The sequence below is a fragment of the Aquarana catesbeiana genome, linkage group LG02 (assembly GCF_042186555.1).
Source record: "Aquarana catesbeiana isolate 2022-GZ linkage group LG02, ASM4218655v1, whole genome shotgun sequence".
NCBI lineage: Eukaryota > Metazoa > Chordata > Amphibia > Anura > Ranidae > Aquarana > Aquarana catesbeiana.
In genome coordinates, this window is record NC_133325.1 from 465,541,776 (window position 1) to 465,568,229 (window position 26,454).

The 26,454-nt window shown below is 39.5% G+C and overlaps 2 protein-coding genes across 3 annotated transcripts in view; one reads left to right on the top strand and one right to left on the bottom strand.

Moving 5' to 3' along the window:
- Nucleotides 1–26,454, top strand: part of LOC141128405 (large ribosomal subunit protein P2-like) — an 866,266-nt gene that overhangs the window by 494,752 nt on the left and 345,060 nt on the right. The window lies entirely within an intron of this gene.
- LOC141128401 (uncharacterized) lies at nt 704–17,255 on the bottom strand. The gene is made up of 6 exons (XM_073615676.1): nt 17,110–17,255; nt 10,268–10,899; nt 9,108–9,236; nt 6,720–6,781; nt 6,232–6,495; nt 704–1,515 (listed from the first exon to the last, which is right to left on the bottom strand). Exons 1-6 carry the CDS (start codon nt 17,121–17,123, stop codon nt 1,474–1,476), a joined length of 1,143 nt encoding a protein of 380 aa, XP_073471777.1. The 5' UTR covers nt 17,124–17,255; the 3' UTR covers nt 704–1,473.

Sequence of the window (26,454 nt, forward strand, 5' to 3'; positions counted from 1 at the left end):
GATGAAAGTACTTCTCTTCCAGTATGGTGATCTCTCTATATGAATGCTTCGCCTATTTGTGACTGTGTCAGATCTAATCACTGCACCTGCACCAATGCTTGACTGAGAGACCCACGGTTTGTGGGATATGTAGCTTCTTCACAGGAAGTGTCAGTTCTCATACTGCAGACAGAGGTCATGTATTAACCTGTATTTTTAACCTGTATATAACAGAATTTTTTTACACCGAAATGTGAAAATTTACTCTACTATGAAACTATATTAACAAAACACATCTTACGCAGGTGAAAAACAAAGTGGAAGGAAGAAGGTTTAAAATACTTTTAAATTTGCATTTTCAGCTCAACTTCACCAGTGCCTACATTTTCTCACTACAGATGAGGACTTTAAAGTGTAAGTTCACCTTTACAGAAAATCTGTAAGGTGACCTTACACTGGACCCTCTGCTGCTTCACTGGTTCGGGGATTTGAAATCCCAGCTGCCTAATCCATACCTCTCAGCTTAGGGATGGGGGGCAGTAAATCAGGTAGTGGGGTGTTTTTTTACTTAATATATGGAATGCATTAAGGTGAAAAACTATTTTCATATTAGAACCACTTTAATCAGATAATCTATTTGAAACAAAGCTGTGACCTAGTGAAAAACTCACAATGTACATCCACTTTATTTTTAGCATGCATTAAAATCAAGACAGAAACAGTATTTTGTTTAACTTTTCTTATTGTATTACTTATTTCACACAAAGAAAGGTACTTTTACTATTTACATATTCACATCCTATTAATATAATTAAACTGTAAAAACTTAAGTGCACACATTCTACAGTAAACTATTCACAAAAAATGCAAATTTCAAGTAATTTATAATGTAAACATTCAATAGAAGCAAATAGGACCATGTCTTAATGGCCTTGGGCCAGAGCTCCTGCCTGGTGCCATCCTCCTTCACTGGCGTGGTCTCATTACATCTAACAAGATACACAGGAAACTGCTAAACAAAATATATATATAAAAATTATATATATATTAAAGCCCAGCTGACATCGACTTCACAATAAATAAGATACTTTTAATCTTGACGCACTGTAGTGCTAACATGTCAGACCACTGTTTGGACACAGCAGCTTGCTGACACATTTTTCCTGTGTGCGCTAAATGTTTTAGGTCATTCTCCTATAAACCTATTATCCGTATATCGACCAGTTTCACCATTTGGATCCTTGTAGTTCTTGTTTCCCTGAATATTCGATTTATGTAAACATATAGGCTTAAAAAAAATAAATTACTGAACCAGCAGTAATGCAAGTTTATAAAGGAAATGAAGATAGTCACATAAAGTGTGACTGTTATATATTACTATTGATTGGCATAACATCACCATATCTCAAGGTGCTTCACAGTGTAAATGACTGATCTTGGCTGCCATGCGCCAACATCAAGGACTGTTCCCATGTGCAGTGCAGTGTGCCTTCTTCAGTCTGGACTGAGGCATCCTTCTGTGTCAACAGCGTTATTCTGAAACATGAAAACACAGTTTAGTTGCATGCTACATTCGTTATAAACTATACAGTACTGAAATGCTGAAAAAAAGAATTTATCCCTAATTGTCCCTGCTTCTTGCTGAAATAAGTAAATTGCAGGAGTTTCAGACAGGAACCGTCTAGCCTTAAAGTATAACCCTTTTTTTTTTTTTTTTTTTTAGTTTTATATAGAATGGAGGGCTAGCAGAACACTTGCTTTTTATCCTTCCTCTCACTTCCTGTTTTGGCAATGGGACAGGAAGTGAAGGAAAATCTCCCCAATCAGACATAGATGGCAAAGAGACTTACAGGAGTTAAAACCCTCCCTTACTCTAAAATGGAAAAAAAAAACACCTGGGTGTATGATTTTATGCTCAAAATATGCTGCATTTTTTTTCAGGATTTTTTTTTTTTTAGCCAGAACTTGGCAGAAAAAATTGCCTCTAAACACGTGCGTGTTGCATTGAGCATTAATGTTTTCTGCTAGCCAGAATATTATTTCATTCTGCCCATCGGAATGGATTCACATGCATACGTACACATTTATGCCGAATGCACCTTTTGGGGGGTTTTTTTTCTTTTCTTTTATGCCTCTAAACGCTGCTCTTGAAACACGGATATAAATGCCTATGTGTGCATGGCCACATAGGTGTTTACAGGCATAAAAAAAAAAATTTTGAACACATTGTAAAAGGGGCTTTTCTTTTTTTATTTTTCTTTAAGCCTGTGTGCATAAGCACAAAAACCGTGAGGCTGATTTACTCACAGTATCATCACAAAATAAAGCCTGATTTACTAAAGGAGTTGAAAGTGTTACCACAAAAAAGAGTGAAGCTCCACTTCTGTTTTCCATTCATTTGAAAAGCAAATTCCTGTTTACTGAGGCCTCATTCACAGAGCTTTAAGAAATGCTGTTACAGACATTGAGCATTTTTTCAGCCTATAAAACACCTCCTATGTAAGCCAATGGGGTTGATTTACTAATGGCAAATCCACTTTGCACTACAAGTGCACTTGGAAGTGTAGTCGCTGTAGATCTGAGGGGAAGATCTTAAATGAGGGGAAGCACTGCTGATTTTATCATCCAATCATGTGCAAGCAAAAATGCTCTTTTTTACTTTCCTTACACGTCCACTTCAGATCTACAGCGACTGCACTTCCATGCACACATAGGCATTTGCAGGAGTATTGAGAGAAGCTGAAGAGCAGAAAAATGCAGAATATGCCCTAAATGCATCGAAATGTGCAAAAACCACTAGACGCATTTAGGCGCATCTATCTTTTGAGCATTAATGCATTCCAACAGCCAGAATATTAATAGAATACATTAATGCTCAAACGCTACATGCGCCTAAATGTGTGTGCAATATGTGGCTTTTACCATGTTTTTTTTAGGCATCTTTTACTACCATGAGTTTTGATATTCAGAGATCTTAAAAAGATGCCTTGTGTACATGAGGCCTGAATACCCAATCATGTGCGGAAGATATAAGTAAACTGGAATTAGCTTTTCACTTAATTAGATAACTGAAATGAATATTCATTCAATTTATTGTGCGAAGATGCTTCAAGTGTAACGAAAGGCAAAACTTTTTTTTATTAAATTTGGTTGGATCGAGTGGAGGGGAATTCAAACGCTTGCCAAGCTTTTATTGTTGTCTGTGCCCCTGGAGATTTACCCTCCCTATATCTGTTTACCATTATTACTGAGAATAAAGTTGAAAGAAAACCCCAAATTTTGAGTTGTCACCATGGCAGTAATAGAGGGGAAATATTCCATTGGGTGACACTAGTGAAAACCAGAGAATCCTTTACTTTGGTGGGATTTTCTCATACTTCCTGTTTAGGCCTTGGGACAGGAAGTGAAGGGAAATATGCCTGAAGGGACACGAGGGACAAAAAAAACAAAAAGAAACAGACAAGAATTATAACGTTCTATACTCATCCAAAATTTAAAAAAAGTTTTGCCTTTAGTTCTACTTTGACTGCTTTAGTAAATCAGCTTCGGTGTATTTATACCTACTTTCAGCAGCTGCTTTAGTTAAGTTTAGTTTAGCAAGTGTAATATACTATATAATGCAATATAAACTAGGAATATTAGTGTGATCTTATTTTGTTTTATATTTTTTGGCATACAACAGTAAAAAATAGTTTCTATGTACAAAACAATTTCCCGTTGGCTTGTTTGTGAAACTAAACATATGACAAGTCTTAATTGCCTGCTGGGGTAATAATCCAATCACAGTCATGTGCTTTGGGCACTTTGGAATGTCTAATGAATCTGTGCCTCATTGTTCCTTATTAAACTGGTCCAACTCCGAGCACTTGGATGAAGTTTTAATTGGCAGCATGTCAGCTAACTAGTATCCGTATGTAATTGTATTGTCTTACACTGGCATTTAGCAAAGATGATGTTCTGACACAAATATTAAGGTGATGAGTTGACACCGATGTCTTAATTACAGGTGCCCTTATTCCCCATGCCTTCCAAGGCTTGCTATACAGAACAAATGCCATCTGGTATTCTTCACAGGGCTGGAGTTACCCATGTCAGAATTGCTTTGTTGTTATGTGCAAATGACTCAGCATTCTACTTTTAGCACATTGGCGTATAGTAAACAATACTAGGGGACATCAGTCACTCCTTTTTAATGAGCAGCATTGTATCGAGCTATGTAAAATGTGTAAAGGAACCAACCAAGTATGATTTATCTAAACATTAAGATTGTGTAATCCAAATGTAGAGCATGGAGGTCAGATGAAAATCTTACACACCACTACGTAATCAAGCAAATTGGAGTGAAACTAAAAATGAGCTTGAAATGCATTCATTACTAGAGTCTTCGATTTACATATCCCAATCCTACTATCTTTCTTAGAGCAAATTCACACATAGGGGTTGATTTACTAAAGGCAGATAAACTGTGCATTTTGAAAAATGCAGTTGCACTCTGCAAGAGCAGTAACTCCAAAGCTTAGCAAATGAGCAGAAGCTCTGCTGACTGCCATCATCCAATCATGTGCAAGCAAAAATGCTGTTTTTTTTTTTTTGTTTTTTTTGTTTTTTTCTTGCATGTGATTGGGTATTCTTTGAAAAAGTGAGCTTCACCTCATTTACAAAGTCCTGGAACAACTGCACATTGCAAAGTAAACAGTTTATTTGCCTTTAGTAAATCAACCCCATAGTGCGGTGACAGCCATTTTACTGCATTGTTAAACACTGGTCACTGCAAGGACACACAGAATTTAGTTGTTTTCTGTGTGTCCCATTCACACTGGAATGCAGCCAAGAGCTGTGCCTTGGCGAGCTGCAATAAAATGCAGACCTGCTGCATTTTCTCTTTCAATAAATGTTATTAAGTTACAATAGTACAGGTATCAAGATACAATTGCTTGACATAAAAAAATCATAATATATATTAATTCACTTATTGAAAATACAAAGGTCATATTAAATCATTTAAATTAAGATTAAATAAAGTAGTATGTAACCCCTTAAAAAATAGATAAAAATCTTTGCGCGGGAAATTCATCAGGCTGGGTTCACATGAGAGATCGTAGCGGCTCACAGCAGGAGTCCGGTGCCTCTCCATTCACAGTTTCAGGTCCGATTTCAGCCCAAATTCGGACCTGAAACGGACCAAAAGACGCACAGGACACCTGTGCAATTTGCACCGGAGCCGCTGCGGAGATGTGCGAACCGGCTCCATAAAGAGCCTGTCACAATCTCCTGCTATGTGAACTGGATTCGGGGAAATCCACATCCAATTCACAATAGTGTGAACCCAGCCTTAAAGCTTTGTAAGGAAAGTGTTGAATATAGTTTGTGTGTATGTGTATGTGTGTGAAATAGATAGATAGATAGATAGATAGAGATATATATATATATATATAATATATATACACCCTGTTTTCCCAAAAATAAGACCTAGCGTGATTGTCGGTGATGGCTGCAATATAAGCCCTACGCCCCAAATAAGCCCTAGTTAAAGTCCTTGTAGGTCTTATTTTCAGGGTAGGGCTTATTTTCGGGGAAACAGGGTAGGGCTTATTTGGGGGGTAGGGCTTATATTGCAGCCATCACCGACAATCACGCTACGTCTTATTTTCGGGGAAACAGGGTATATATATATATATATATATATATATATATATATATATATATATATATATATATATATATATATATAATGTATATGTGTGTGTAAAAAAAAAAAAAAAGAGGGGAGAGGTGGGATAAAAAATAGAAAGGAACTACTGTACAGTGCTATGAATGAAGTTTTACTTTTGTAAACTTCAAATAAAGTTTGTACAAAACGAAAAAAAAAGGGAGCTGTGTGATGCGCCGCACTGCACCCCACACTGCCTCCTACCCTGGTCGGGACAGCTGCCAGTGAGGTAAAGCGCTCCAGCAGCTGTCCGTTCTAGTATGAATTTTCCCTTGTATTGGAACTTGTACCTGTAGAGTGGGGATATTTTTTATTGCTGTCTTTTTTTTATAATGGGGTTGTTTTTTTTTTTAATTTCTGTTTTTGACCTCATTGGGTAGATTCACCTTCAATTCCTCCCCCAGAGACCACACGAAGTAAAAGAAATCTCTTACAGGGAAACACACAGCAACAGAAAGTAGATGTTTGCTTTTTCCTTAGCCAATGGAGTCTGCATCATGAGAACAAGGGCTAGATTAGGTAACTATAAGGTATGTACTTACCAAATTGTCTCTACTTTGTGATAACCACGTAAAGGTGTCTTGTAGATACTGGTTTCCAAAACCCATTATTCTGTTTACAGGATGGGCAGCAATTCCAGAAACTTGTTTTGTAAAGTGAATGGAGAATGCAAATTTCACGTCCTCGGTTGTTTCTGCTGAGCCGCTTTTCTTCATCTTTTTATCAACATAGACATCTGCAAGTTGCTTGAAGGAATTGTAAGAGATGTTCCGAAAGAAGTTGGTGAGGGTGGGATCTTCTTTTATCTAAGCAGGGGATAAAATACACATATTAGTTTTTATATCTCTGATGAAAATGATCCATTACAGTTGTATATGCATACCTGTATTTATAATACCATATAATAATACCACCAGCCACCCCCTTTTAACACCTGTATACATGACAACATATATAGTCTGAAATGTTAATAAATATTTCAGAAAAGTATCAAACTAGATTACTGTATTCATAATTGTTCACAGTATACCTTTCTGTCATAGGCATCTCCTTCTTTTTGAAGTATGGAAACAATCTGCTTTATCACATCATCTAAAAAAGAACAAAATGGGTTAATAAACAAACTACTACACTGACAATCATGAAAAACCTGATAAGCAAAGAAAGTGATATTAAAGCTTCAGTTTTGTTTCTTTTTAAATAACAAACATATTATACTTACAGTAAGTGCCTATAATAAATACATTTTTTTAGAACTCATTACTGGAGGCTTATTACCAATGTCATCTAGGTAAGGATTAAAGCTGAACTCCATGCAAACAGATAAATGCACCATTGAAATGCATATATTGGAGCATTTTTACCTGGGAAAGGATTTGTTTCTTTTCACCAAGTTCTGAGAATTAAGTCTCATACACACGATCGGATTGTTGGCCAACAAAACCCTGGACTTTTGTCTGAAGCACGTTGGCCCAAACTTGTCTTGCATACACAGGGCCACACAATTGTTGGCCAACAAATCCGAACGTATTGACGTACTACGTTCTTCAGCTCTTTAGCGCCACCCTTTGGGCTCCTTCTGCTAATTTTGTGTTAGAAGTTTGGTAAATGTTGATCCGCGCTTTTCTGTTTGCGTTTTTCATTTTGTGCGGAATCGGAGGAGATAACGTGTTATTTATTATTGGCCTTGGAGTTATTGCTTTGACATAATTTTTTTTGGTTGAATAATGATTTGATTTTGTATATTTTCTATATTTTTGGATTCATAGAATGCACTTTTTGGTTAAGTTCTATTGGCAGATAGCATGTGTAATTTTATTTGTTTTTCTTTTTTTGAATGCACAATAAAAAAATTGTATAGAATAATACTCGGCAGGTCAATCTTTGCGAGGCTCAGACATTACCCAGTGAGTGAGCGGGGGTACTAGCTGGGAAGTCAGGATTCCATGAGTAGAGACATAACACCTTAGGTACACGGACGGTTTAGTCCTACATGTTCGCGAGAATCGGGGGGAATCGGTAACGCACATAGTGATTAGGGTGTGCCCAGGCACCCCTGGCATACCCCCTGCGCACACCTATGATAGTGAAGGAACGGTAAAAGACTGATGAGGTCACCTTCTACTCATGTCAGCGTGCTCCTTGCCATACTCTTGAAAAAATCACACAGTTTGACTTTTCCTCCCAATCTGAGTGCTGCTCAGGAGATTACAAGAGGTTAAAATCATATCAAGTTTGGGCATTTATGTTATGTGCATTTAAAAATACATTTAAAATGTTTGTGTAGGAAAAAATATTACTTCATTACATGTTTTATATTTGCCTAGAGTTCAGCTTTAAAACCACTTCAGCCCCAGAAGGATTTACCCCCTCCTGACCAGAGCACTTTTTGCGATTCGGCGCTGCGTCGCTTTAACTGACAATTGAGCGGTTGTGCGACGTTGCACCAAGACAAAATTGACGTCCTTTTTTTTTTTTTCCCCACAAATAGAGCTTTCTTTTGGTGGTACTTGATCACCTCTGCGGTTTTTATTTTTTGCGCTATAAACAAAAAAAGCAACAATTTTGAAAAAAACGCATTATTTTTTACTTTGTGCTATGATAAATATCCCCCAAAAATATATAAACAATTTTTTCTCCTCAGTTTAGGCTGATATGTATTCTTCTACATATTTTTGGTTAAAAAAAAAAATCGCAATAAGCGTATATTGATTGGTTTGCACAAAAGTTATAACGTCTACAAAATAGGGGATAGATTTATAGCGTTTTTATTTTTTTTACTAGTAATGGCGGTGATCTGCGATTTTTATCATGACTGCGACATTACGGCGGACACATCGGACAATTTTGACACATTTTTGGAACCATTGGCATTAATACAGCGATCAGTGCGATTTTAAAATGAATTGATTACTGTAAAAAATGTCACTGGCAGTGAAGGGGTTAACTGTGTTCCCTGGAAGTTGATTCCAACTGAAGGGGGAGGGGACTAACTAGAGGAAGTGACGGATCGTGGTTCCTAGCTAATAGGAGCACACGATCTGTCACTCTCACAACAGAACAGGGAAGTGTGTGTTTACACACACTCGTCCCTGTTCTGTGTCTCCTGGTCACGATCACTTGTGGCCGGCGGTCATCGCGACCGTCAGCCATGAGCATTGGCACCCCCGCTGTGCAGCGGGCACGTGCGCCTGCTATGTGGACCCTGCTAGCCATCGTACAGTTACGTGGTTTTGCGCAGGAGAGCCAACCTGCTGCAGTAAAACTGCGGTGGCTGGTCCGGAAGCGGTTAAAGTACTGTCCATTATGTACAAAGCACAAGTGTCTAGGATTTATTTTTAAATGAAGGCAATAATAAAATAGTAATGGGAAAAGTAGATATGTGTGAATTCTATTTGCACCTAATGCTGTAGCTTACCGATTCCCTTAGTTTCTCCATCATTTAACTCTTCACCCAGGCTTGGCTTTCTTGTACTCTCCGTATCATTCACAAGCAGTTCGATCTCTGCAGACATTCGTTTGTAATAACAGTCTCCATGCTTTTCTCCTGCATTTAAAAATATTATATATGTAAATGTGAAAAAAGGTTTGACTCCAAGACCAAAGCCTTAAACTCTTCTCTTATTTTACACCCTAGTTAAGTAAAGAACATTTTCTCTAAAGTATTTGTGATGTGTTAACATCTTTAGAAACTCCACAGCTATTGGTATATCTACCATTTCAGGTTAGAGCACTACAGTTGTGGGCATCAACACAGGTTGAGCTCTAGCTGGTGCCATCAACAGAAAAATGAACCAAACCTCACGACATGAACGTTCTTTGAGATGTTTTCACTGCTGCATAAGGCGCCATATTAAATACAACATGAGCTGCTGCTTCACTTGACGCTCCTGTCTCCATTCCATACATGCCTACCTAGAGTGTAATCATCTGTGACGTGGTCCAGGGGATGACAACTCAGCGAGCCGCTGAGATGGCCACTCCCTGCCCCTCCATAGCTCAGCGCTAAAATGAGTGTGGAGGAGCAATGCTGACTGACAGTCAACATCGCTCTGCTCGGGGAGGAGTGAGAATCGAGTCATCGGCGGTGTTCGGTGGCTCGGTTCCCAATGCAGAGATGGCGGGGACATCGTTCTGATGCTGCATCCACCTAGGTAAGTATGATTAGCACAAAAAAAAAAAAAGAAAACCATACTTCTCTTTTTAAGAGGAGTTTTTCAGCTGTAAAAAAAGCTCTAGTTCTGAGCTTAAAAACGCTGAAAAACGTGGCTATTCTGCATTTTTGAGCCATAAGCTCTTGTGGGAGTATAATTTTGCTAAAAAAAGCTGAAAACGCAACTATAAAACCCAGCAATAACTTTTAATAACTAAACACCAATATTGGTTGAATTGAATGTTTTAATAAAACTTAATTGAAGACTGTGTTTTCATGCGAAGTACACCTATATTCTGCCAGTCACACTGCAGTTTAGGATAACACAACCATACCTTGCGTGCTCTCACACAATCGTTCTGTTTCTGTTTAGACTTGTGTGTTTAGGTCACTAAGGACGTATAATGCCTGAAGCAATAACTTACGTCGTTTAGTTGATGATAGCTTATTGATGCGTTTCAGTGGAAGGTAGTCTGGTCGTTTCAACTTTGGTTCTTCTTCTGAAACATTCTTCTTAAAAGAAAGCGCCCTTCGAATGCTATTTTTTTTAAAGCTGGCTTTTCTTGAAGTGTGTGTTAAATGTCCATCAGTCTCAGGGGTGACAGAACTAACCACTGAGGCCGTTTGTTCAGAAGGATTTTCCTTTTTACTAAAGAGTTGACTCATTAGGTTCCTAAACCATGACTTTTTGGCAGGTTTAACGTTGGCCATGCTGGCAGGCTGATTGTTCTGGGCCGTCTCTTGAGATTCTGATGGCTTGTTGGTATTACCCGCATCTTTCTTCACTGTTTCCTGTAATTCTGCTTTGGTAACTACAGGTATATTATTCTCTTTTACTCGTTGTTTAAACTTAGTGAGGTCAGTGACTGATCGCTGCAGTCTATCATGTCTCCTTTCTCTCTTTTCCACAGTCCTCTTTGTTTCTCGATTGCTTAAACTCCTTTTTACATACGTTTCCAGTACCAGTATAGCCTCTTGCTTGTTTAAAGAAGAAAATTTCCCTCTTTCTTTCCGTTCCAATTTAGGGCTGTTTATGTCTGTTTCCGCCATATTTTTCCTGCATTCAAATCAAAAAAGGTTAATAAATTACTATTTTACAATACTACTTAAAAGCTCTTTTCTGAACCGCATCAAGGAGAACTACACATTTTTTAGGCCATTATTTAGAGCGGGAACATTCATTCACAGGAGTTGCATGTAGATAAATACCACCACACACATCACCTAGAAATACTTCCAATTAGGCTGACTATAGGACAAGTAGTGCCCATTCACATAAACTACTATTGAGTGCTGGACTAGGCTTTGGGTTACAACCAATTGAAATTGCATTCAATGGGGTTGATTTGCTAAAGGTAAAAAGGCTCTTCGCTTTGCAAGGAACTTTTCTCCAAAGCTTAGTGAATGCGAGGAAAGAATATCCAATCACGGGCAAAGAAAATAAAAAACATTTTTGCTTGCATATGATTGGATAATGGAAGTCAGCAGAGCGTCATCTCATTCACTAAACTCTGGTGCAAATTTCTTTGCAAAGTGAAACTTCCTTTGCAAAATTAACAACCTATTTGCCTTTAGTAAAGCAAGCCCTATGGAACCCAGTGAAAAGATTGCAGCAAAGCTAGGATAAAGTAATGCTGGTAATAGATTTTCAGATATTCAGGCTGCCTTGCACTTTGTTGTAGCCACATCTTTACATAGCCTAATTATTAGATAGATTGGGGGAAGGGTGGAAGGGACATTGGGGGGGGGGGGGGGGGGGGGAGTGTGTCACCCACTACAACCAACCCCTCCTTTATTGTCTTCATGGTTAACAGCTTTAGCTGAATTGGGACAACAAAAGGTACAGAATCTTTCTGTTGGCTTTTTCTATTTATCTTTGTAGGTCCTGTGGCTCCTCTTGCACCCTCCTCACATCCTGGTAACTGATAAGAAGTTGCAAATAATTACCAGAAGAGCCTCCCTGCTTTGATCCTGGACAATTAAAAAAAAAAAAAAAAAAAAAAAGCTTAAATTTGAATGTAAATTAAGCAACCAGTGGGGGGTGAAGTGTTTTTTTCTTTTTAGATGTTCCAACACGCTAGAGAATGTTTGGAAGTGACACCAAGCCATTATCTGTGTAGCATGGAAACTCTGTGTGGGGGAGAGTAAAAGTAGGTAGGATGTAGTGTCCCAGACAACACAAGGCATAATATACATTACGGTACGTAATATGACTGGATACTAACATTTATAGGTAAAGTTGATCAAGGGAATATCTGATTACCTCTCAGAAGATCAGGAAGGAATTTTTTCCCCTGCTGTAGCAAATTGGATCATGCTTTGCCGTTTTTTTTTTTGCCTTGCTCTGGATCAACTGTGGGTATAGGATTGTGTATAAGGAATTGTATGATATTTTTTTATTTTCTGTCCCTTTTTATAGGTTGAAACTAGATGGACATGTGTCTTTTTTTTAACCAGACTAACTTTGTAACTATATAGCAACTGGCTTTACAGTTAGGCATCATTCACACTAATGTCGCGTACAGACGATCGGAACAACAGATTTTTTATGGGAGCTTGTTGTCGGAAATTCCGACCGTGTGTAGGCTCCATTGGTCATTTGTTGTCGGAATTTCCAACAACAAAAATTTGAGAGCTGGTTCTCAAATTTTCCGACAACAAAATCCGTTGTCGGAAATTCCCATCGTGTGTACACAATTCCAACGCACAAAGTTCCACGCATGCTCGAAATCAAGCAGAAGAGCCGCACTGGCTATTGAACTTCATTTTTCTCGGCTCGTCGTACGTGTTGGACGTCACCGCGTTCTTGGTGTTCGGAATTTCCACCAACATTTGTGAGACCGTGTGTATGCAAAACAAGTTTGAGCCAACATCCATTGGAAATAAATCCCAGGATTTTGTTGTCGGAATGTCCGATCGTGTGTACGCAGCATTAGGAATGTGGAGTGTTATACTATAAGACAAAAGAGGCTTCTATGGTACACTGAGATTTGCTGGATATTGCAATTGAAAATTTATTTGACCAGACCTCCAAAAGCTGAGTCTATTTAAAGGCCCATACACACGATCGGACTTTTAGACAACAACGCTCCAACGGACCCGTTTTATCGGACAATCCGACCGTCTGTATGCTCCATCGGACAATTGTTGTTGCTTTTTCAACGGACAAATGTTTGCTGTGCATGCTCTCAAACTTTTCGACAACAAATGTCCAATGGAGGAGAATCCGATCGTGTGTACACAAGTCCATCGGACTAAAGTCCAAAGTACAAACATGCATGCTCAGAACCAATGCTAAACATCAGCCAACAATAGCAGAAGTTGCCCAAAGGGTGGCGTTAAAGAGCTGAAAAACGTGATTTGGTGAGAGCTGGCTGAAAATGTTCTGCCATGTGTATGCAGAAAAGTTCACGTCCAACGCCCATTCGGACAAAAATCCACGGAAAGGTCCGATGGAAATCCGATCATGTGTATGTGCAAACTGTGAAGCATGCGCTGTATCACAACACACAACAGCATGCATCCTGAACTGCGATGGATTGTTACAAAGAGCCAAACCTGGAGGGGAAATTTCCTGCAGCTTCAGCTGTATCAGGATCTGTTTTCCACAGGATTGTGTATAGTTGACGGAGATATCTTTGGGAAGTGCCATCTTAAACAGAGGGGTATCATAGTGTACACTTGTTTCAAAATGTACACTTGGGAGAGTTAAGATGGGTATATACGCACTGAAATTCAGTTGGTTCCTGCTGGAAGGTAAGGTGTGTACCTCTCTGTGCAGCAGATGCTGTTGAACGGTCCTGCTGGAAAACTGGCATTTCGATCAGCATATGCAGCCAATGGCTGCAATGTTGATCAGTGTTTTTTGACAGTGGTGGGGAGGGGGAAGGGCTCCTGGTGTCAGAATATAATATCGTAGCAGAGGATATTGAACAATGTGGATGAGGGAATATGTGATTTTTTTTTTTTTCTTTCAACTCCCTGATTGAATGAAAAAATACTCCCTTTGTATACCCTGCTTTATGCTGTCCTCCCGAAGGCTCGATTCACATCTATGCATGTTGCTTTTGAGCGTTTCTGCAGTGCTTTTTGCGGTGCTTGCCGCGTTTTTGAACATGCATTTTTGCCACGTTTTGCGTTTTTTTTTTTTTTTGTTTGTTTTTTTTTTGTTTTTTTTTGTTTTTTTAACAGTGTTTTTTTTATACTGTATACAGTGTAAAAAAAGAAAGGGGGAAAAAAATGCGATAAAAACGCGGTACTTACTTTTTGGATGCGGGTCCATTGAATTCTATTACATGCAAAACGATGCATTTTGCATAAAAAAAAGTCCCCGACCCTTTACAAAAACGCAGATGCACAAAAATGCATTGATGTGAACATGTTCCATAGGAACCCATGTTAAAAAATTCCCATGCATTTCTGCAAATTGCAAAATGCATCAAAAAACGCATTTTTGTGAATAGCGCCTAAGGCTGTGTTCACACTGCTGCGATGTCAGACATTGCATGTGATTCGCACCACATAGCTGACCAAATCACATGCGATGTCGTTGCGATGCAAATTCAGCCATACAGATTGTATGGCTGAATTTGAATCGCATTTGGACCAAAGCCATGCAGGACCCATTTTTGGTTTGCACCAGAATCTGAACGCATTAGTGTTCATACCCATGTGATCTGATTCCTGTTCAAATTGACAGTTCACATTGAGATATGTGAACCAATCTGGGGGAGTCATTAACTTTCTATTGACACCCGCAGCGGTTCGCATAGGGTCGTGTGAAAAGCCGGTGGGTGACATGTGATGCGGGACCCCATACTGGAACCGAGCCTTAATGTACTAAAAGGCTAAGCAGTGTGCAACTCCAGTGCAAAACTGTTATCTGATGCTGAATCCAAGGCTTGGCTACAAGACAGAACGTTTTTATGAATTTCCTTTTGGCTCAGGTTCAAACACAAGTTGTTGCCTTCAATAAACGTTATCCGGTGCACGTCCCATGGCTGACTCATGTGCCCAGTGCCACCTGTACACCTATGAGATTTTTGGCCTCATAAAGAAGCTCTTACAAGCAAGTTGTCAATGATTGTGTTTTAATGATTGTAATAAAATGATTGCATTTTTTTCTAAAATATGTATTATATAACTATCAGCCTGGTATTACGGCAATGCACTCAATGCATTTCCGCAAAAGAGCTTACAATCTAAGGTCTCTAAATCACATTCATACATACACATACTAGGTCCAATTTAGGCAGGAGCCAATTAACCTACCAGCATGTCTTAGGAGTGTGGTTTCTGCTACAATATTTTTTACTTAGCTGCCATTGTGAGATACTTTGTTAAAAAATCAACATTATGAAATCATTTTTTAAACTTTGCAATGGTCATGAAAACATTTTTTTTTTCAAAAATAAAAAAAGGAATACGATTACATTTTTAATTTACAGTATTAGCTGGCAGAGTTGTATTTTGGTAATGCACTTATTACATTTCATCCACAGTATTATTTAGGCTCCCTTCATACGGGCAGACTGATCGGGTCCACCTGTCAGTTTTTTAGGCAGACCCGATCGGACCATCCATTGCCCTATATAGAGCGGTGGGTGTCAACGGACATGGGTCCATTGAAACCCCATCCTATCGACTAAAAACAGATGGATAGGGATACGTTCTCTCTTTTATTTGGTGAATTGGATTGAATAGGAGAGTGATCGGATATAAAAAGCAGGTGGTCCGTTTACATCCGACCTCCCATAGAGGACAGCGGGCTGTGTCTGTTCTGTATAAGCGGAGCGGACACGGACAAGCCATCCGCCAAATCTGACTGTTGATCCCTGCTGAGCAGGCGACTCCTAGCAGATTCTGCCCTATGAGCAAGGGGTCTTACTCAGCTGCTATTTGTGGAAGACGTTATTGTGATCGAATGAGCTCTATAAATATATCTGCTTTATCCTTGTGATGGGTGTGCAATGCCAGTGGACAAGAGGGGAAACACACATTGGAGTTCACAACTGCTCATTGGATATTACTCTATTACACATACTGTAGGCACAGGGATAATTAAACTACACAGAGGTGTACAATATCATATGCATAAAATACATTTTTGCTAGAACGTGTAAAAAACAAACAATTTTCTATATATATTAAATACATCAGCTTCAACAAGAACAATTTCAAAATCCTTTTTTTTGCTATGAGCAGGAAAGAAACTGCCTGTAATGTTATAAATTATGAGTTTCTTCCAATAAATGCCAACTTAGTCTGCATTCACACGTGAGTACTTTGTAGCTCGAAGCTCAAATCTACAAAACTCTCAAACATAGAAAAAAAAATCAATTATTCTCTATGGCGCTTGTCACACCTGAATACTCAAAAAAGTTCTGGAGCTTCTTGCTGTAGCTCAAATCGGGCAGATTGCAGCATTTTAGAGCGTTTTGAGTCCAAAAGAATTGCATTGGTACATGAAGAAATGTGCAATATGCTAGTTTTAACACGTGTCTTTAAGTACATATATCCACACAGCAACAGGAGATGTCACATATGATACTGTTCTCTATTGGCTAATACAAAAAACGCCTTAAGCTCCAACGCTGTAATAAAACAAGAGAAGAAAATGCTCCAAAAATTTGATGCTCAGGTATGAATGCAGCCCAAGGCAGGATGTGCATTACTGGTTGGATCTCAAGGTGAAAATAGAGGAAAAAAGACTAAAAAAGAAAACAAATACAGTCACCACATTAAGGGCTTGGTAAACTGCAATATTGTAATTTTTTTTTTTTTTTGGTTCAGCCAATTAAATTGCTACAAATTTTAGCAGCAGGATGGAGCTACTAAAAATCTCCAGTGTAGCTCTCTCCTGTTCCAATAACTGCCAGCAAATAGTTACACCTCTTAGTAACAAGAAATTAAAGTAAACTATATAGCCTGACTTTTTTTCTCTGAGCATTTGGAGGGTTATTTAGTAGAGTGCGGTGAAGTGAGATGACGCAAAATATCACTTGCTATAATCATGTAGACGACATTCACAATTGTTTTTTTTTTAATCATGTTTAGATATTTAAATCAAACTTCACTTCACTATAGTAAATTACCACCTAACCATTATTTGTAGACACAAATTTGTGTATTGTTGTGAAAAAAAGGAAAAGGGAAGTAAAGGGCGTTCACAGATAAGTAGAGTAGAAAAAAAAACAAAAGAGCTGGTTATATACTAAATCATCATTCTAGGCTTTTTTTGCCTTTACGTCTCTTTAGTTGAGTTTACCTTTGTGTTTCCATAAAGACTTGCTGTGTGTCCCAGGTGCTCTGCTGTTGGCTGTCGGTGTGCTACAGTTTTTAGGTGTATACTATATACACTCATTCAGCTAGGTGACCTAACAACCTATTTATAAGCCTCCAATAAGCAGACATTACCTCCCACAGCACAGCCTCCTGTGGTTTCCCCATCATACGTAGTAAGCACAGCTCCTCCATATACAGTGCTTTCAGTCTTACTTCCTCATTGTTTCAGGCTTTTCACATGGAGTTACAGTAAAGACAATAAACCTGTTGTACCACAATGGATTAGATACCAACCAATCATATGAACAACATGATCATTTCTGGGAATTCTGTCTGGCTTCTTATGACCCGACACTTTCTATTGTTTTCCTAGAAGATCATTCCAATTTATTAATACTAAAAGTCTAATGCGGCATTAAACCTAAAAGCAAACATTTATTTTATTGCAGCTTAGCAATACGTTTTTTAGGCTTTCTTCCCTTTATTTTCATCTGGTAAATTACAGCTCATTCGCAGAAACAAACACTGCGTTTAGATGCGTACAGCAGTTTTGTACGAATCTAAGCACTATAGTAATCAATGAGTCCATACACACAGCTGGGTCTACATACGAAAATGTGGCCCCAAAGACATGCTACTGCACTAAACGCGTTAGGGACGGAGTTACGTGCTGATGTTTCGCTGTCGCTTCCAACTCCAGGACCGGTAGCCATCTTAGTGAGTGCACTCCTATTGTTTTATTGCTATGTTGATGAATATGGCAGTTTTTCATTCTTAAAGCTTTATACGGATTTATTTTGTTGAGCTTTTTTTCACCCAGCTTTTCTTAAAAAAATAAGCATGGGTTTCAGCTTTTTTGCAGTTTTATACTTACCTAGGTGGATGCAGCATCAGTCCCCCAGTGCCTCTGCACTGAGAACTGAGCAATCGAACACGGCTGATCGCTTGGTTCTGACAGCTCTCTGAGCAGAGAGTTGCAGACTGTCAGTCACAGCTCTCTGCTCTGCTCCTCCAAGCTCACTAAAGCGCTGAGCTGTGGAGGGGGTGGAGCAGTGACTCAAGCTGTCAGTGGCTCGCTGAGAGGCTAAGCTGGGTCTCCGTCCAGGCAAATGGGGGATCCTGATTTCCATTGTCGTGATGACACAGTGCCTGGACTGACTTCTGTGATGTGACTGAAGTCCACTCTCTGCTGAAAACGAGTCACAGGAGTGCAAAACGAACTGCACTCCTGTGATCCATTGGAGAAGTACAGCCAAACAAGCTTTGGCTATACTTCTCCTTTAAGTGTGGATGACTTTCTGAAGAGGATGTTCGCTCTGCTTCTGTAACTGGGAAAATTTTACAGAAGTCACTGGCTTTAAAGAGGAAGTAAACCCTGATGGGTTTTTCTTCCTGTTTTTTTCCCCTGCAAAGTAAAAGCATAATGGGCTAAAACGCATCGCATACTAGCCCATTATGTTGCACCTACCTGCAAATGAAGCCCACGATGTCCAGAGGTCCTCGCTGTTGGCCGCGTCCATCTTCGCCCCCCTTCCTTCCGTGCCCGTGGACTCCGGCTCTGTGACATAAAGGGACACTTTTTGGTTGCTATGGACAATCTCCAGTTTCCAGGCAGAAAGAACAGTGTATATCATGTAAAACTGCATGCAGGGCATGGGCCAAAGCACTGGGGACAAAAGGGATGTGAAATCATTTCATACAGTACTGTAATCTGTAAGATTACAGTACTGTATGTGTTATGATTTTTACTTTTTTTTTAATTTGCCGCCAGGCTCCGCCCCCATGCGTCGCGACACTCACAGGGAACGGAGCCTGGCACAGAGAGGCTTCGGAGGAGGACACAGCCCGCGGACACTGCGGGGGACATCGCAGGATCCCAGGGACAAGGTAAGTAAGGCGGCACCAGCATCCTGCGATGTAATCCCGAGTGTGGCTCGGGGTTACCACTAATGGTGCTGAATTTTAACCCCGAGCCACACTCGGGAAAACCGCCGGGGAGGCTACGCTTTACATGTTGTGTTTGCTGCTTAGGCTGGCCATACATTATTCAATTTACTTTTTTAATTTCCGTTAGATTTACCCTTAGCTATGTAGTGCAAGGTTTTGCCTGATTGCATACATATTGAAAGTGTTTAGATTTGACCTCATATTATATGGTTTTGGTAAATCTAAAGGAAAATTGTACAAGGAAATTGTATAATGTATGGCCAGCCTAAAGCCTAGTACACATGAGATTATCGGATGAAAAATCATCCATTTTTTATTTTGCATGCTAGCCTCCAAATTGAAAACAAATAGGCTGCTAAAATACAAACTTTCTTGTACGACAGAATAAAAGCTTGGAAGTGATGTAATGTATATGTATTGTATTTTCAGACGAAAACCATACTGATTAAACGAAAATCATACAATCTGGTATCGCACGACAAAAATGTTCCTGTTTGACCCTTCGGAAAATTTTGGGACGAAAGCCGTGTACTAACGATCGGATTATTGTACGATCGTGTCGAAAGCAGTATTTTTTGTACGATATTCTGATCGTTTGTACGGAGCTTTACACATACAGTATGCAGCTTGGGAGCTGGTGAGTGTGCATTGATGGTGGCTGGATAACAGTCATTGTCCTCTATTTGGTGGAAGGAATAAACGAACACGTAGATATAATCAGTGGACTTTGATATATTACATTTTATGATATTTGTTCTTAAAGGGACAGTCTCATTTATTCACTTGTATTTGTGAAAGATTTTTTTTTTTGTGATTTCTTTTTTTGTGATTCCTTTTCTTTTCACTTATTGGTTTGTTTTATATTATTATTTGGCGCTGCACCCTATACAAATATATCATTTGGGAGGTTTATGTATGTTGACCTGCGTTGCTGGCTGGTAGTGTTATTCACTCTGGCGCTGACATTTACTCTGAATATTGTTGTCTTCTATTTGATGGAAGGAATACACGGATACGTAGATCTAATCAGTGGACTTTATTATATTACATTATATGATATTTGTTCTTAAAGGGACTGTCTCTTATATATTTGTATTTATGGGGAAAGGTGTTTTTTTTTTTTTTTTTTTTTATTTATTGTTATTGTTATTCCTTCTTTTCTTTGTACTCGTTGGTTTGGCTTTTATTGTAATTTGGCACTGCACCCTATATAAGTATACCATTTTGGAGATTTATGTATATTGACCTGTGTTCCTAGCTGCCAGCATTATTCACTCTAGCACTGACTTCTACTGTGCATACGAAAATGTGTGCTGTGTTAAAACAAGGCACAGCTGCAGATTTGACCTAAATCTACACATTTTTCTCACGTACATGCATAGATGTGTATAAACATGTATAAATGTGCATAAACGTGAGTACTTTGGGTGCATATTTTACACAGGACCTTTCTTTCAGGGCTTGTTCACACCACAATTTCTGCATTCCCGATGTGTTTTTGCATACCAGCTTACACATGTTCTTGGTGCATTTTTAATGCGTTTCAGTGCATTTTTTTCCTCATTTTTCTTTTGACACTTTAAAATTATTTATCTTAACTCAGAACAACGTGCGTTGCAGTGCATCCAGGTGTGTTTAGACATGTTTCAGTGCTTTTACATGAAACTTTAGTTTGTTGGTGCATATAGGTGGCAATAAGGCACCTAGAATAAAAGAAATGTGCCACATCCCATAAAGTATATGGAGTTTGCAATGTTTGAAAAGATGGACTTTAAAGGCACATATATAAATTTTTTAACAAAATTAATTTATTAAAATACACATTTATCACAATATTACAATACATATATAGCGTCAAACATAACAGTTGGACTACTTGTGGTTCCCCTAATATACAGACTAGATTTACATGCATTTTGCTGCATTCCAGATGTGTTTCAGATGAAAATGCAGCAGGTTTTACTTTTGTAGACTGCACTGGAATTAACAGCACTGGTGTGAACTAGGGCCATTGGAATACATGGAGAACATTGTGTATGCATTTTTGATGCAGTTTAAAAATGCACAGGAAAACATCTGGTGTGAATCAGCACGTCTAAACACAACTTTTTTTCTGCCCGTGTGAATGAACCCTATAGCCAGTAAGTTGGTTGTTTTTCAACAGAACAAGCTGTCTTGCAGATGTAACAGGGCTGAGACAAACCATTTAACACTGGCAGGGGGGCTTACAATGATCAGCTTTTAGTTATGTAAAACTTTTATTCCAAAAAGAATAAAATGGAGGCTGTAACTGTTAAGAAAAAAGTGTTTGCTTGAGTTTGGCTTCAGTTTTTAGTATATCGACATCTATTAGTACATCTAACACTACTCTTACCCCAGACTGACAATGCTGCGGTCCAAAGGTGTCGCTGTTGCTCCTTCATCCAGAGTATAGGAACTCTAATATAGGAGGTGTGTTACCGGCCAGATCACTAGGGGAAAAACAGAAGGGAAAAAAGCCTAAAAAAAAGGAAAACTAATGTGGCTGCCACATCTAGCGATTCAGTTATTGGTATTAGATATTCAGTTTTTGGTTTAGATTTTAATACCGCTTTAATTAAGGCCTCATGCACATAGCCTTTGCAAGAATAAAATATGCCTAGTGTTAAATTCTTGGCATTTTCCCATGGCTGAGGTTCTACAGGTGGAGTGTACAGCTGGCCATAGAAGTGAATGGCTGTAAGCATATCTCCCAACTGTCCCTCTTTTAGAAGGACTGTGCCTCTTTTGAGACCAAATCCCTTGGGCAGCCCCAGTTGTACCTCTTTTGAGACCAAATCTCTTTTGCAGCCAGGGTTGTCCCTCTTTTGGCCTAATGTGTACCTCTCTCTACAAAATGTACTTTTTACTACCAAAACAAGATTCGTTGCACTAAATTTTTTAAGCAACTTCTATATTACTGCATTTGTTATTTTGAAAAGCCAATGTAAAGGAAAAAAAGAGGTTAACAAGGCACTTGTATGGTTTAGCCAATCATTTTCTGCATATTAGATTTTTGTCGTCCATGTAACCGGGGCCGAGTCAGGGAAGTGTCCTTTGCCTACATACTGTGTGCTTTATTATTTCAGAAAGTTGAGAAATATGACTGTAAGCTCCTATACTCATGGAAATGCCGATGCTTCTGTGCATATACTTATCAAGTGTATTTATTTCTGAGAGACGATTGTCCCCCCTTTTTTTTTTAATTTATTCATTTACCTTTACCATTTTTAACCTTATGAACCTTCACTGTCCCCCAGTGTCTCCCTATCTGCCCTCTATGGTCGCACCTGACTGGTTCCCTTAAATTGGGTTGCTTGGGTTGTTTGTCTGGGGTCCAGCCTGGTGGTTTGCGGGTGCTAGCATTTGTTTGGGTAAGTGTATACCCACGCTCTCTCATTTTTGGCAACCAAGCTCATATCTTATTCAATTTCCTGCACTTTAATTTTGACTGTATGTTTTTATACATATGCCATAACATCTTTATATCTTATCTGTCTAGTGGTTTCAATTAAGCCATGCACATCCTCTGAGGAAGCTAACAGTGAAACATGTCGGGCTAGTGTGCAATGTCTCCATTTGTGATCTGTGATTTATCTCCTTATCTATGACCACCAAATATCTGCAATTTTAAATTGCTCTAACGTTGTTTGTTTTTACAAATATGTTACGTAATAAAACTTTGTTCTATTTTAACTGACGAAAGCAAATTCTTTCTCTTTGTATTTGGCACTGCAAAAATCCCCTTACCCTCTCTTGTTGTTTTTACCTACATTGGGTTGAGGTGTCTAGCCTAGGGGTGTTGCATCATCAACCAGACCAAACCTCTGCTCATACTTATCAAGGAAGATTCATGTTAAGGAAACGCAGGTAAAGACTATTGCACACATGATACCCACCATAGTAAAATAAAAAAAGGAGTCTTAGTGGCAAATTCTACTAAAGAATCCACATTTAAATTACCATATAAAAAATGAGATGCACTTTAAAGCTGCCCTAAATGGATTAAAATTTAGCTGGTTTGGCAGAGACTGGCAGAATTTCAATCTTTCTATGGCAGCTCCCGCTCAGTGGAAGTCGATCTAATGATTGTCTTCTGTTGAACAGGACTGTTGGATTACTTTTGTTGACCAATGGCTTGTAGCCAATTGGCTGCAGCCACTGATCAGTGTATACTGACAGTGAAGGAGTCCCACTGTCAGAATACAATGGCACAGTGATATTGGTACACAATAAAACAACCAGCCAACTACAAGCGACACCAATAGAACATGTCAAAGTATCAGACCAATATGACAGATACAGAAGATTAAAACAATGAGAATCCTACTGGATCTTCACCTTAAAATGCTGCACCCAGATGGTTTAAATAAGATCGCTGAAATTATAGAAGAATGGCAGAAACATTGTTATAGGTTTATTTTTTCCACTGCAACTTAAAGCGTAACTTCACTTTCTCAATCAACATTGACTATTTTTAATCCTTATGCTGCTAGCTTTAGTAAATGGATAAGGAAAGTATAATATATTTACTTGTTTTAACATTTTTTTTGTTTACGTTCCCTCAGCTAATTCCTGGCTTCCAAGTCTAGGCAAATTATGTCATACATTCCAGGAGTCTTTAAGAGGAGAGGTAGGGGTTTTCTCAGCTAAGCACACCCTCCTGCCTCAATGCCTGAACTAAGGGCAAACAGATTCTAGGAAATAAATGCTACATTAATCATCTGGCCTTACACAAGCTGGGCAAGGCCAGAAATGCCGGAGGGGGGCTTGGTGTTCAATGTGATTTCTCAGCAAATTAAAGCACTGGGACATGGATGGATAGGTGAATTTGCTTTGATTATTAAAAATGAATTAAATCGGGTTTTTGGTTTGTTCCACATAAAAAGTGATTGCAAAGCTTCAAATTTTTTTATTCTAAAATAACAAACATGTTATACTTACTAGCTCTACGCAAAGGTATTGCACAGAGTGGTCCCTTTCCTCTTCTAATGGGGCCCCCTCCGGTGCTATCGGCTCCTACTCCCTTCTGAGTGCCCTCATCATAAGCTGCTTGCTATAGGGGCCATTTATCTGTACAGCTTGTTTGCTGGATTTGGCGCGGGGATGCATTGGATGCTTACAGCTGCCATTGTGCTCTTGCTGGGCCTCCAATGTATCCCTGTGCCTTTATATACCGATTGACTTCTGTTCAACCACCCTTTTGAATTTTCCCTGCTTGATCAACGGTGCAGGCATAGCCTGCTGATCGCAAGGAAGTTTTCCCAAAGTCAGATTACAATAGCTCAGTGGAAGGATTCCCCCTTCATTTACCTTGAATGTGTGGATGGGGGAATCAAGCCTGTTTTTTTTTTTTTTTTTTATTCAACCTGCTGGTTGAATGAGAACAAATGACTATTTTATGGACAGCTTCACAGTCACACTTTGTTCACATATATCCCAAGGCTCTCTGATCCTGGTGTCCTATTTTACCATACTGTAAATGTTCTATAATGAAATTAATGTCCTTTATACCTATAGGTGCCTTTAAGCGTATCATCCAATAGTGGGACTTCTTAGTAAAGGGGCAGAGCCTGTTGCCGATGACATCATCATACTGAGAGAGAAAGCTGCAGATGAGCAGTGTGCATGGTGAGCCGTGTTTCTAGCATAACCCTTCATGTATTGAGACCAGATCAATCTCATTTATGTATCCTCTGATTTTATTTTACTGTGTGAGTGCAGGACCAGGACTTTTCTGACACTTTTTGTGTCAAGTAAAAATCTGTATTTTTTGCCAGAAAAAAAAGAACCCCCAAACTATATCTATCTATCTACTGTATATCTATATCTGGATATAGCTAGATATCTATATCTATCAATATCTAGATATAGATATCTGTGTGTATGTATGTATGTATGTATGTGTGTGTGTGTGTGTGTGTGTGTGTGTGTGTGTATAGATAGATAGATACTCATAAAAGTGAGTACATCCCTCACATTTTTGTAAATATTTTATTATATGTAAAGTAGTGAGTGTGGAGCTTGTATAACAGTGTCAATTTGCTGTCCCCTCAAAATAACTCAACACACAGCCATTAATGTCTAAACCGCTGGCAATAAAAGTGAGTACACCCCTAAGTGAAAATGTCCAAACTGGGCCTCAAGTGTCAGTTTTTTGTGTGCTACCATTATTTTTCAGCACTGCCTAAACCCTCTTGGGCACCAGAGCTGCACAGGTTGCTACTGGAGTCCTCTTCCACTCCTCCATGATGACATCACAGAGCTGGTGGATGTTAGAGACCTTGTGCTCCTCCACCTTCTGTTTGAGGATGCCCCACAGATGCTCAATAGGGTTTAGGTCATGAGACCTGCCTGGCCAGTCCATCACCTTTACCCTCAGCTTCTTTAGCAAAGCAGTGGTCACAGGGCCAATCCTAGGGTCCCAGACGCCTGGGTGCAGAAATATTTCTGGCGCCCCCACATGGGCGTGGTAATCTTACAAACTCCTCCCCTTTACACGTGTTTCTATGGCAACTACTCAAACACAGAGATTCTCCCCTAAGAAGTCTTCGTTAACCTGGGATCTGTATTCTGGCAATGACTCCATTCCTTTCTCCGCCAGGGATGGTACTAGGCTGTGTGGCTTTCCCTCTGGTGGCGCAGGACAGCGGGGTTCTGCCTCTGATGGTGTTCCCTCAGCACTGTCCTCTCCCTCTGGAGTCCTGGGTGCACTTCCCTGAAAGATTTCCCGGGTTCCTAGCTCTCTCTCTCTCCCATTCAGCTGGGCATGCTGTGTGGGCTGCAGTTTCCGCGTTACAGTGGGGCTGCCAGTCTTCGGGACTACATGTCCCACAATCCTCTTCTCTGCTCATTTTTTTTATTCTATTTCTTCCCTGAACGATATGAAGGCGGGGGAAGAAACACAGTGGGCGGCTGTGCTGGAAAGCACCGCTCACTAGTACAGCAGCGCAGGGAGAGGGGGGGGGGAAAGAGCCCGCAGCTGCAGTGGTGTCACGAGGGTTGGTGTCACCCCCCCTACACCAACTATATTCGCCCCTCATTACAGACCCCCCTCCACTTAGTATAGACCCCCTCCGTCAGTGCAAACCCCCCACTAAGTATAAACCCCTCCTTCAGTACAGACTCCCCTCCATTAGTACAGACCCCCTTCCACTAAGTATAGACCCCCTCTGTCAGTGCAGACTAATACAAGTAAAAAGGCGCAAAGCACAGTTACCTTGAAAGTAAAACCGATTAGTCCAGAAACTGAAAACTGTAAAAATGCATGTTAAGTTCATGCATATATACTGGGAGTATATACAAGAGGTCAGTCAGGGCGGCCACCAAAGGAACCAAAAGCAGGGTCCAGCAAGCTAAAACA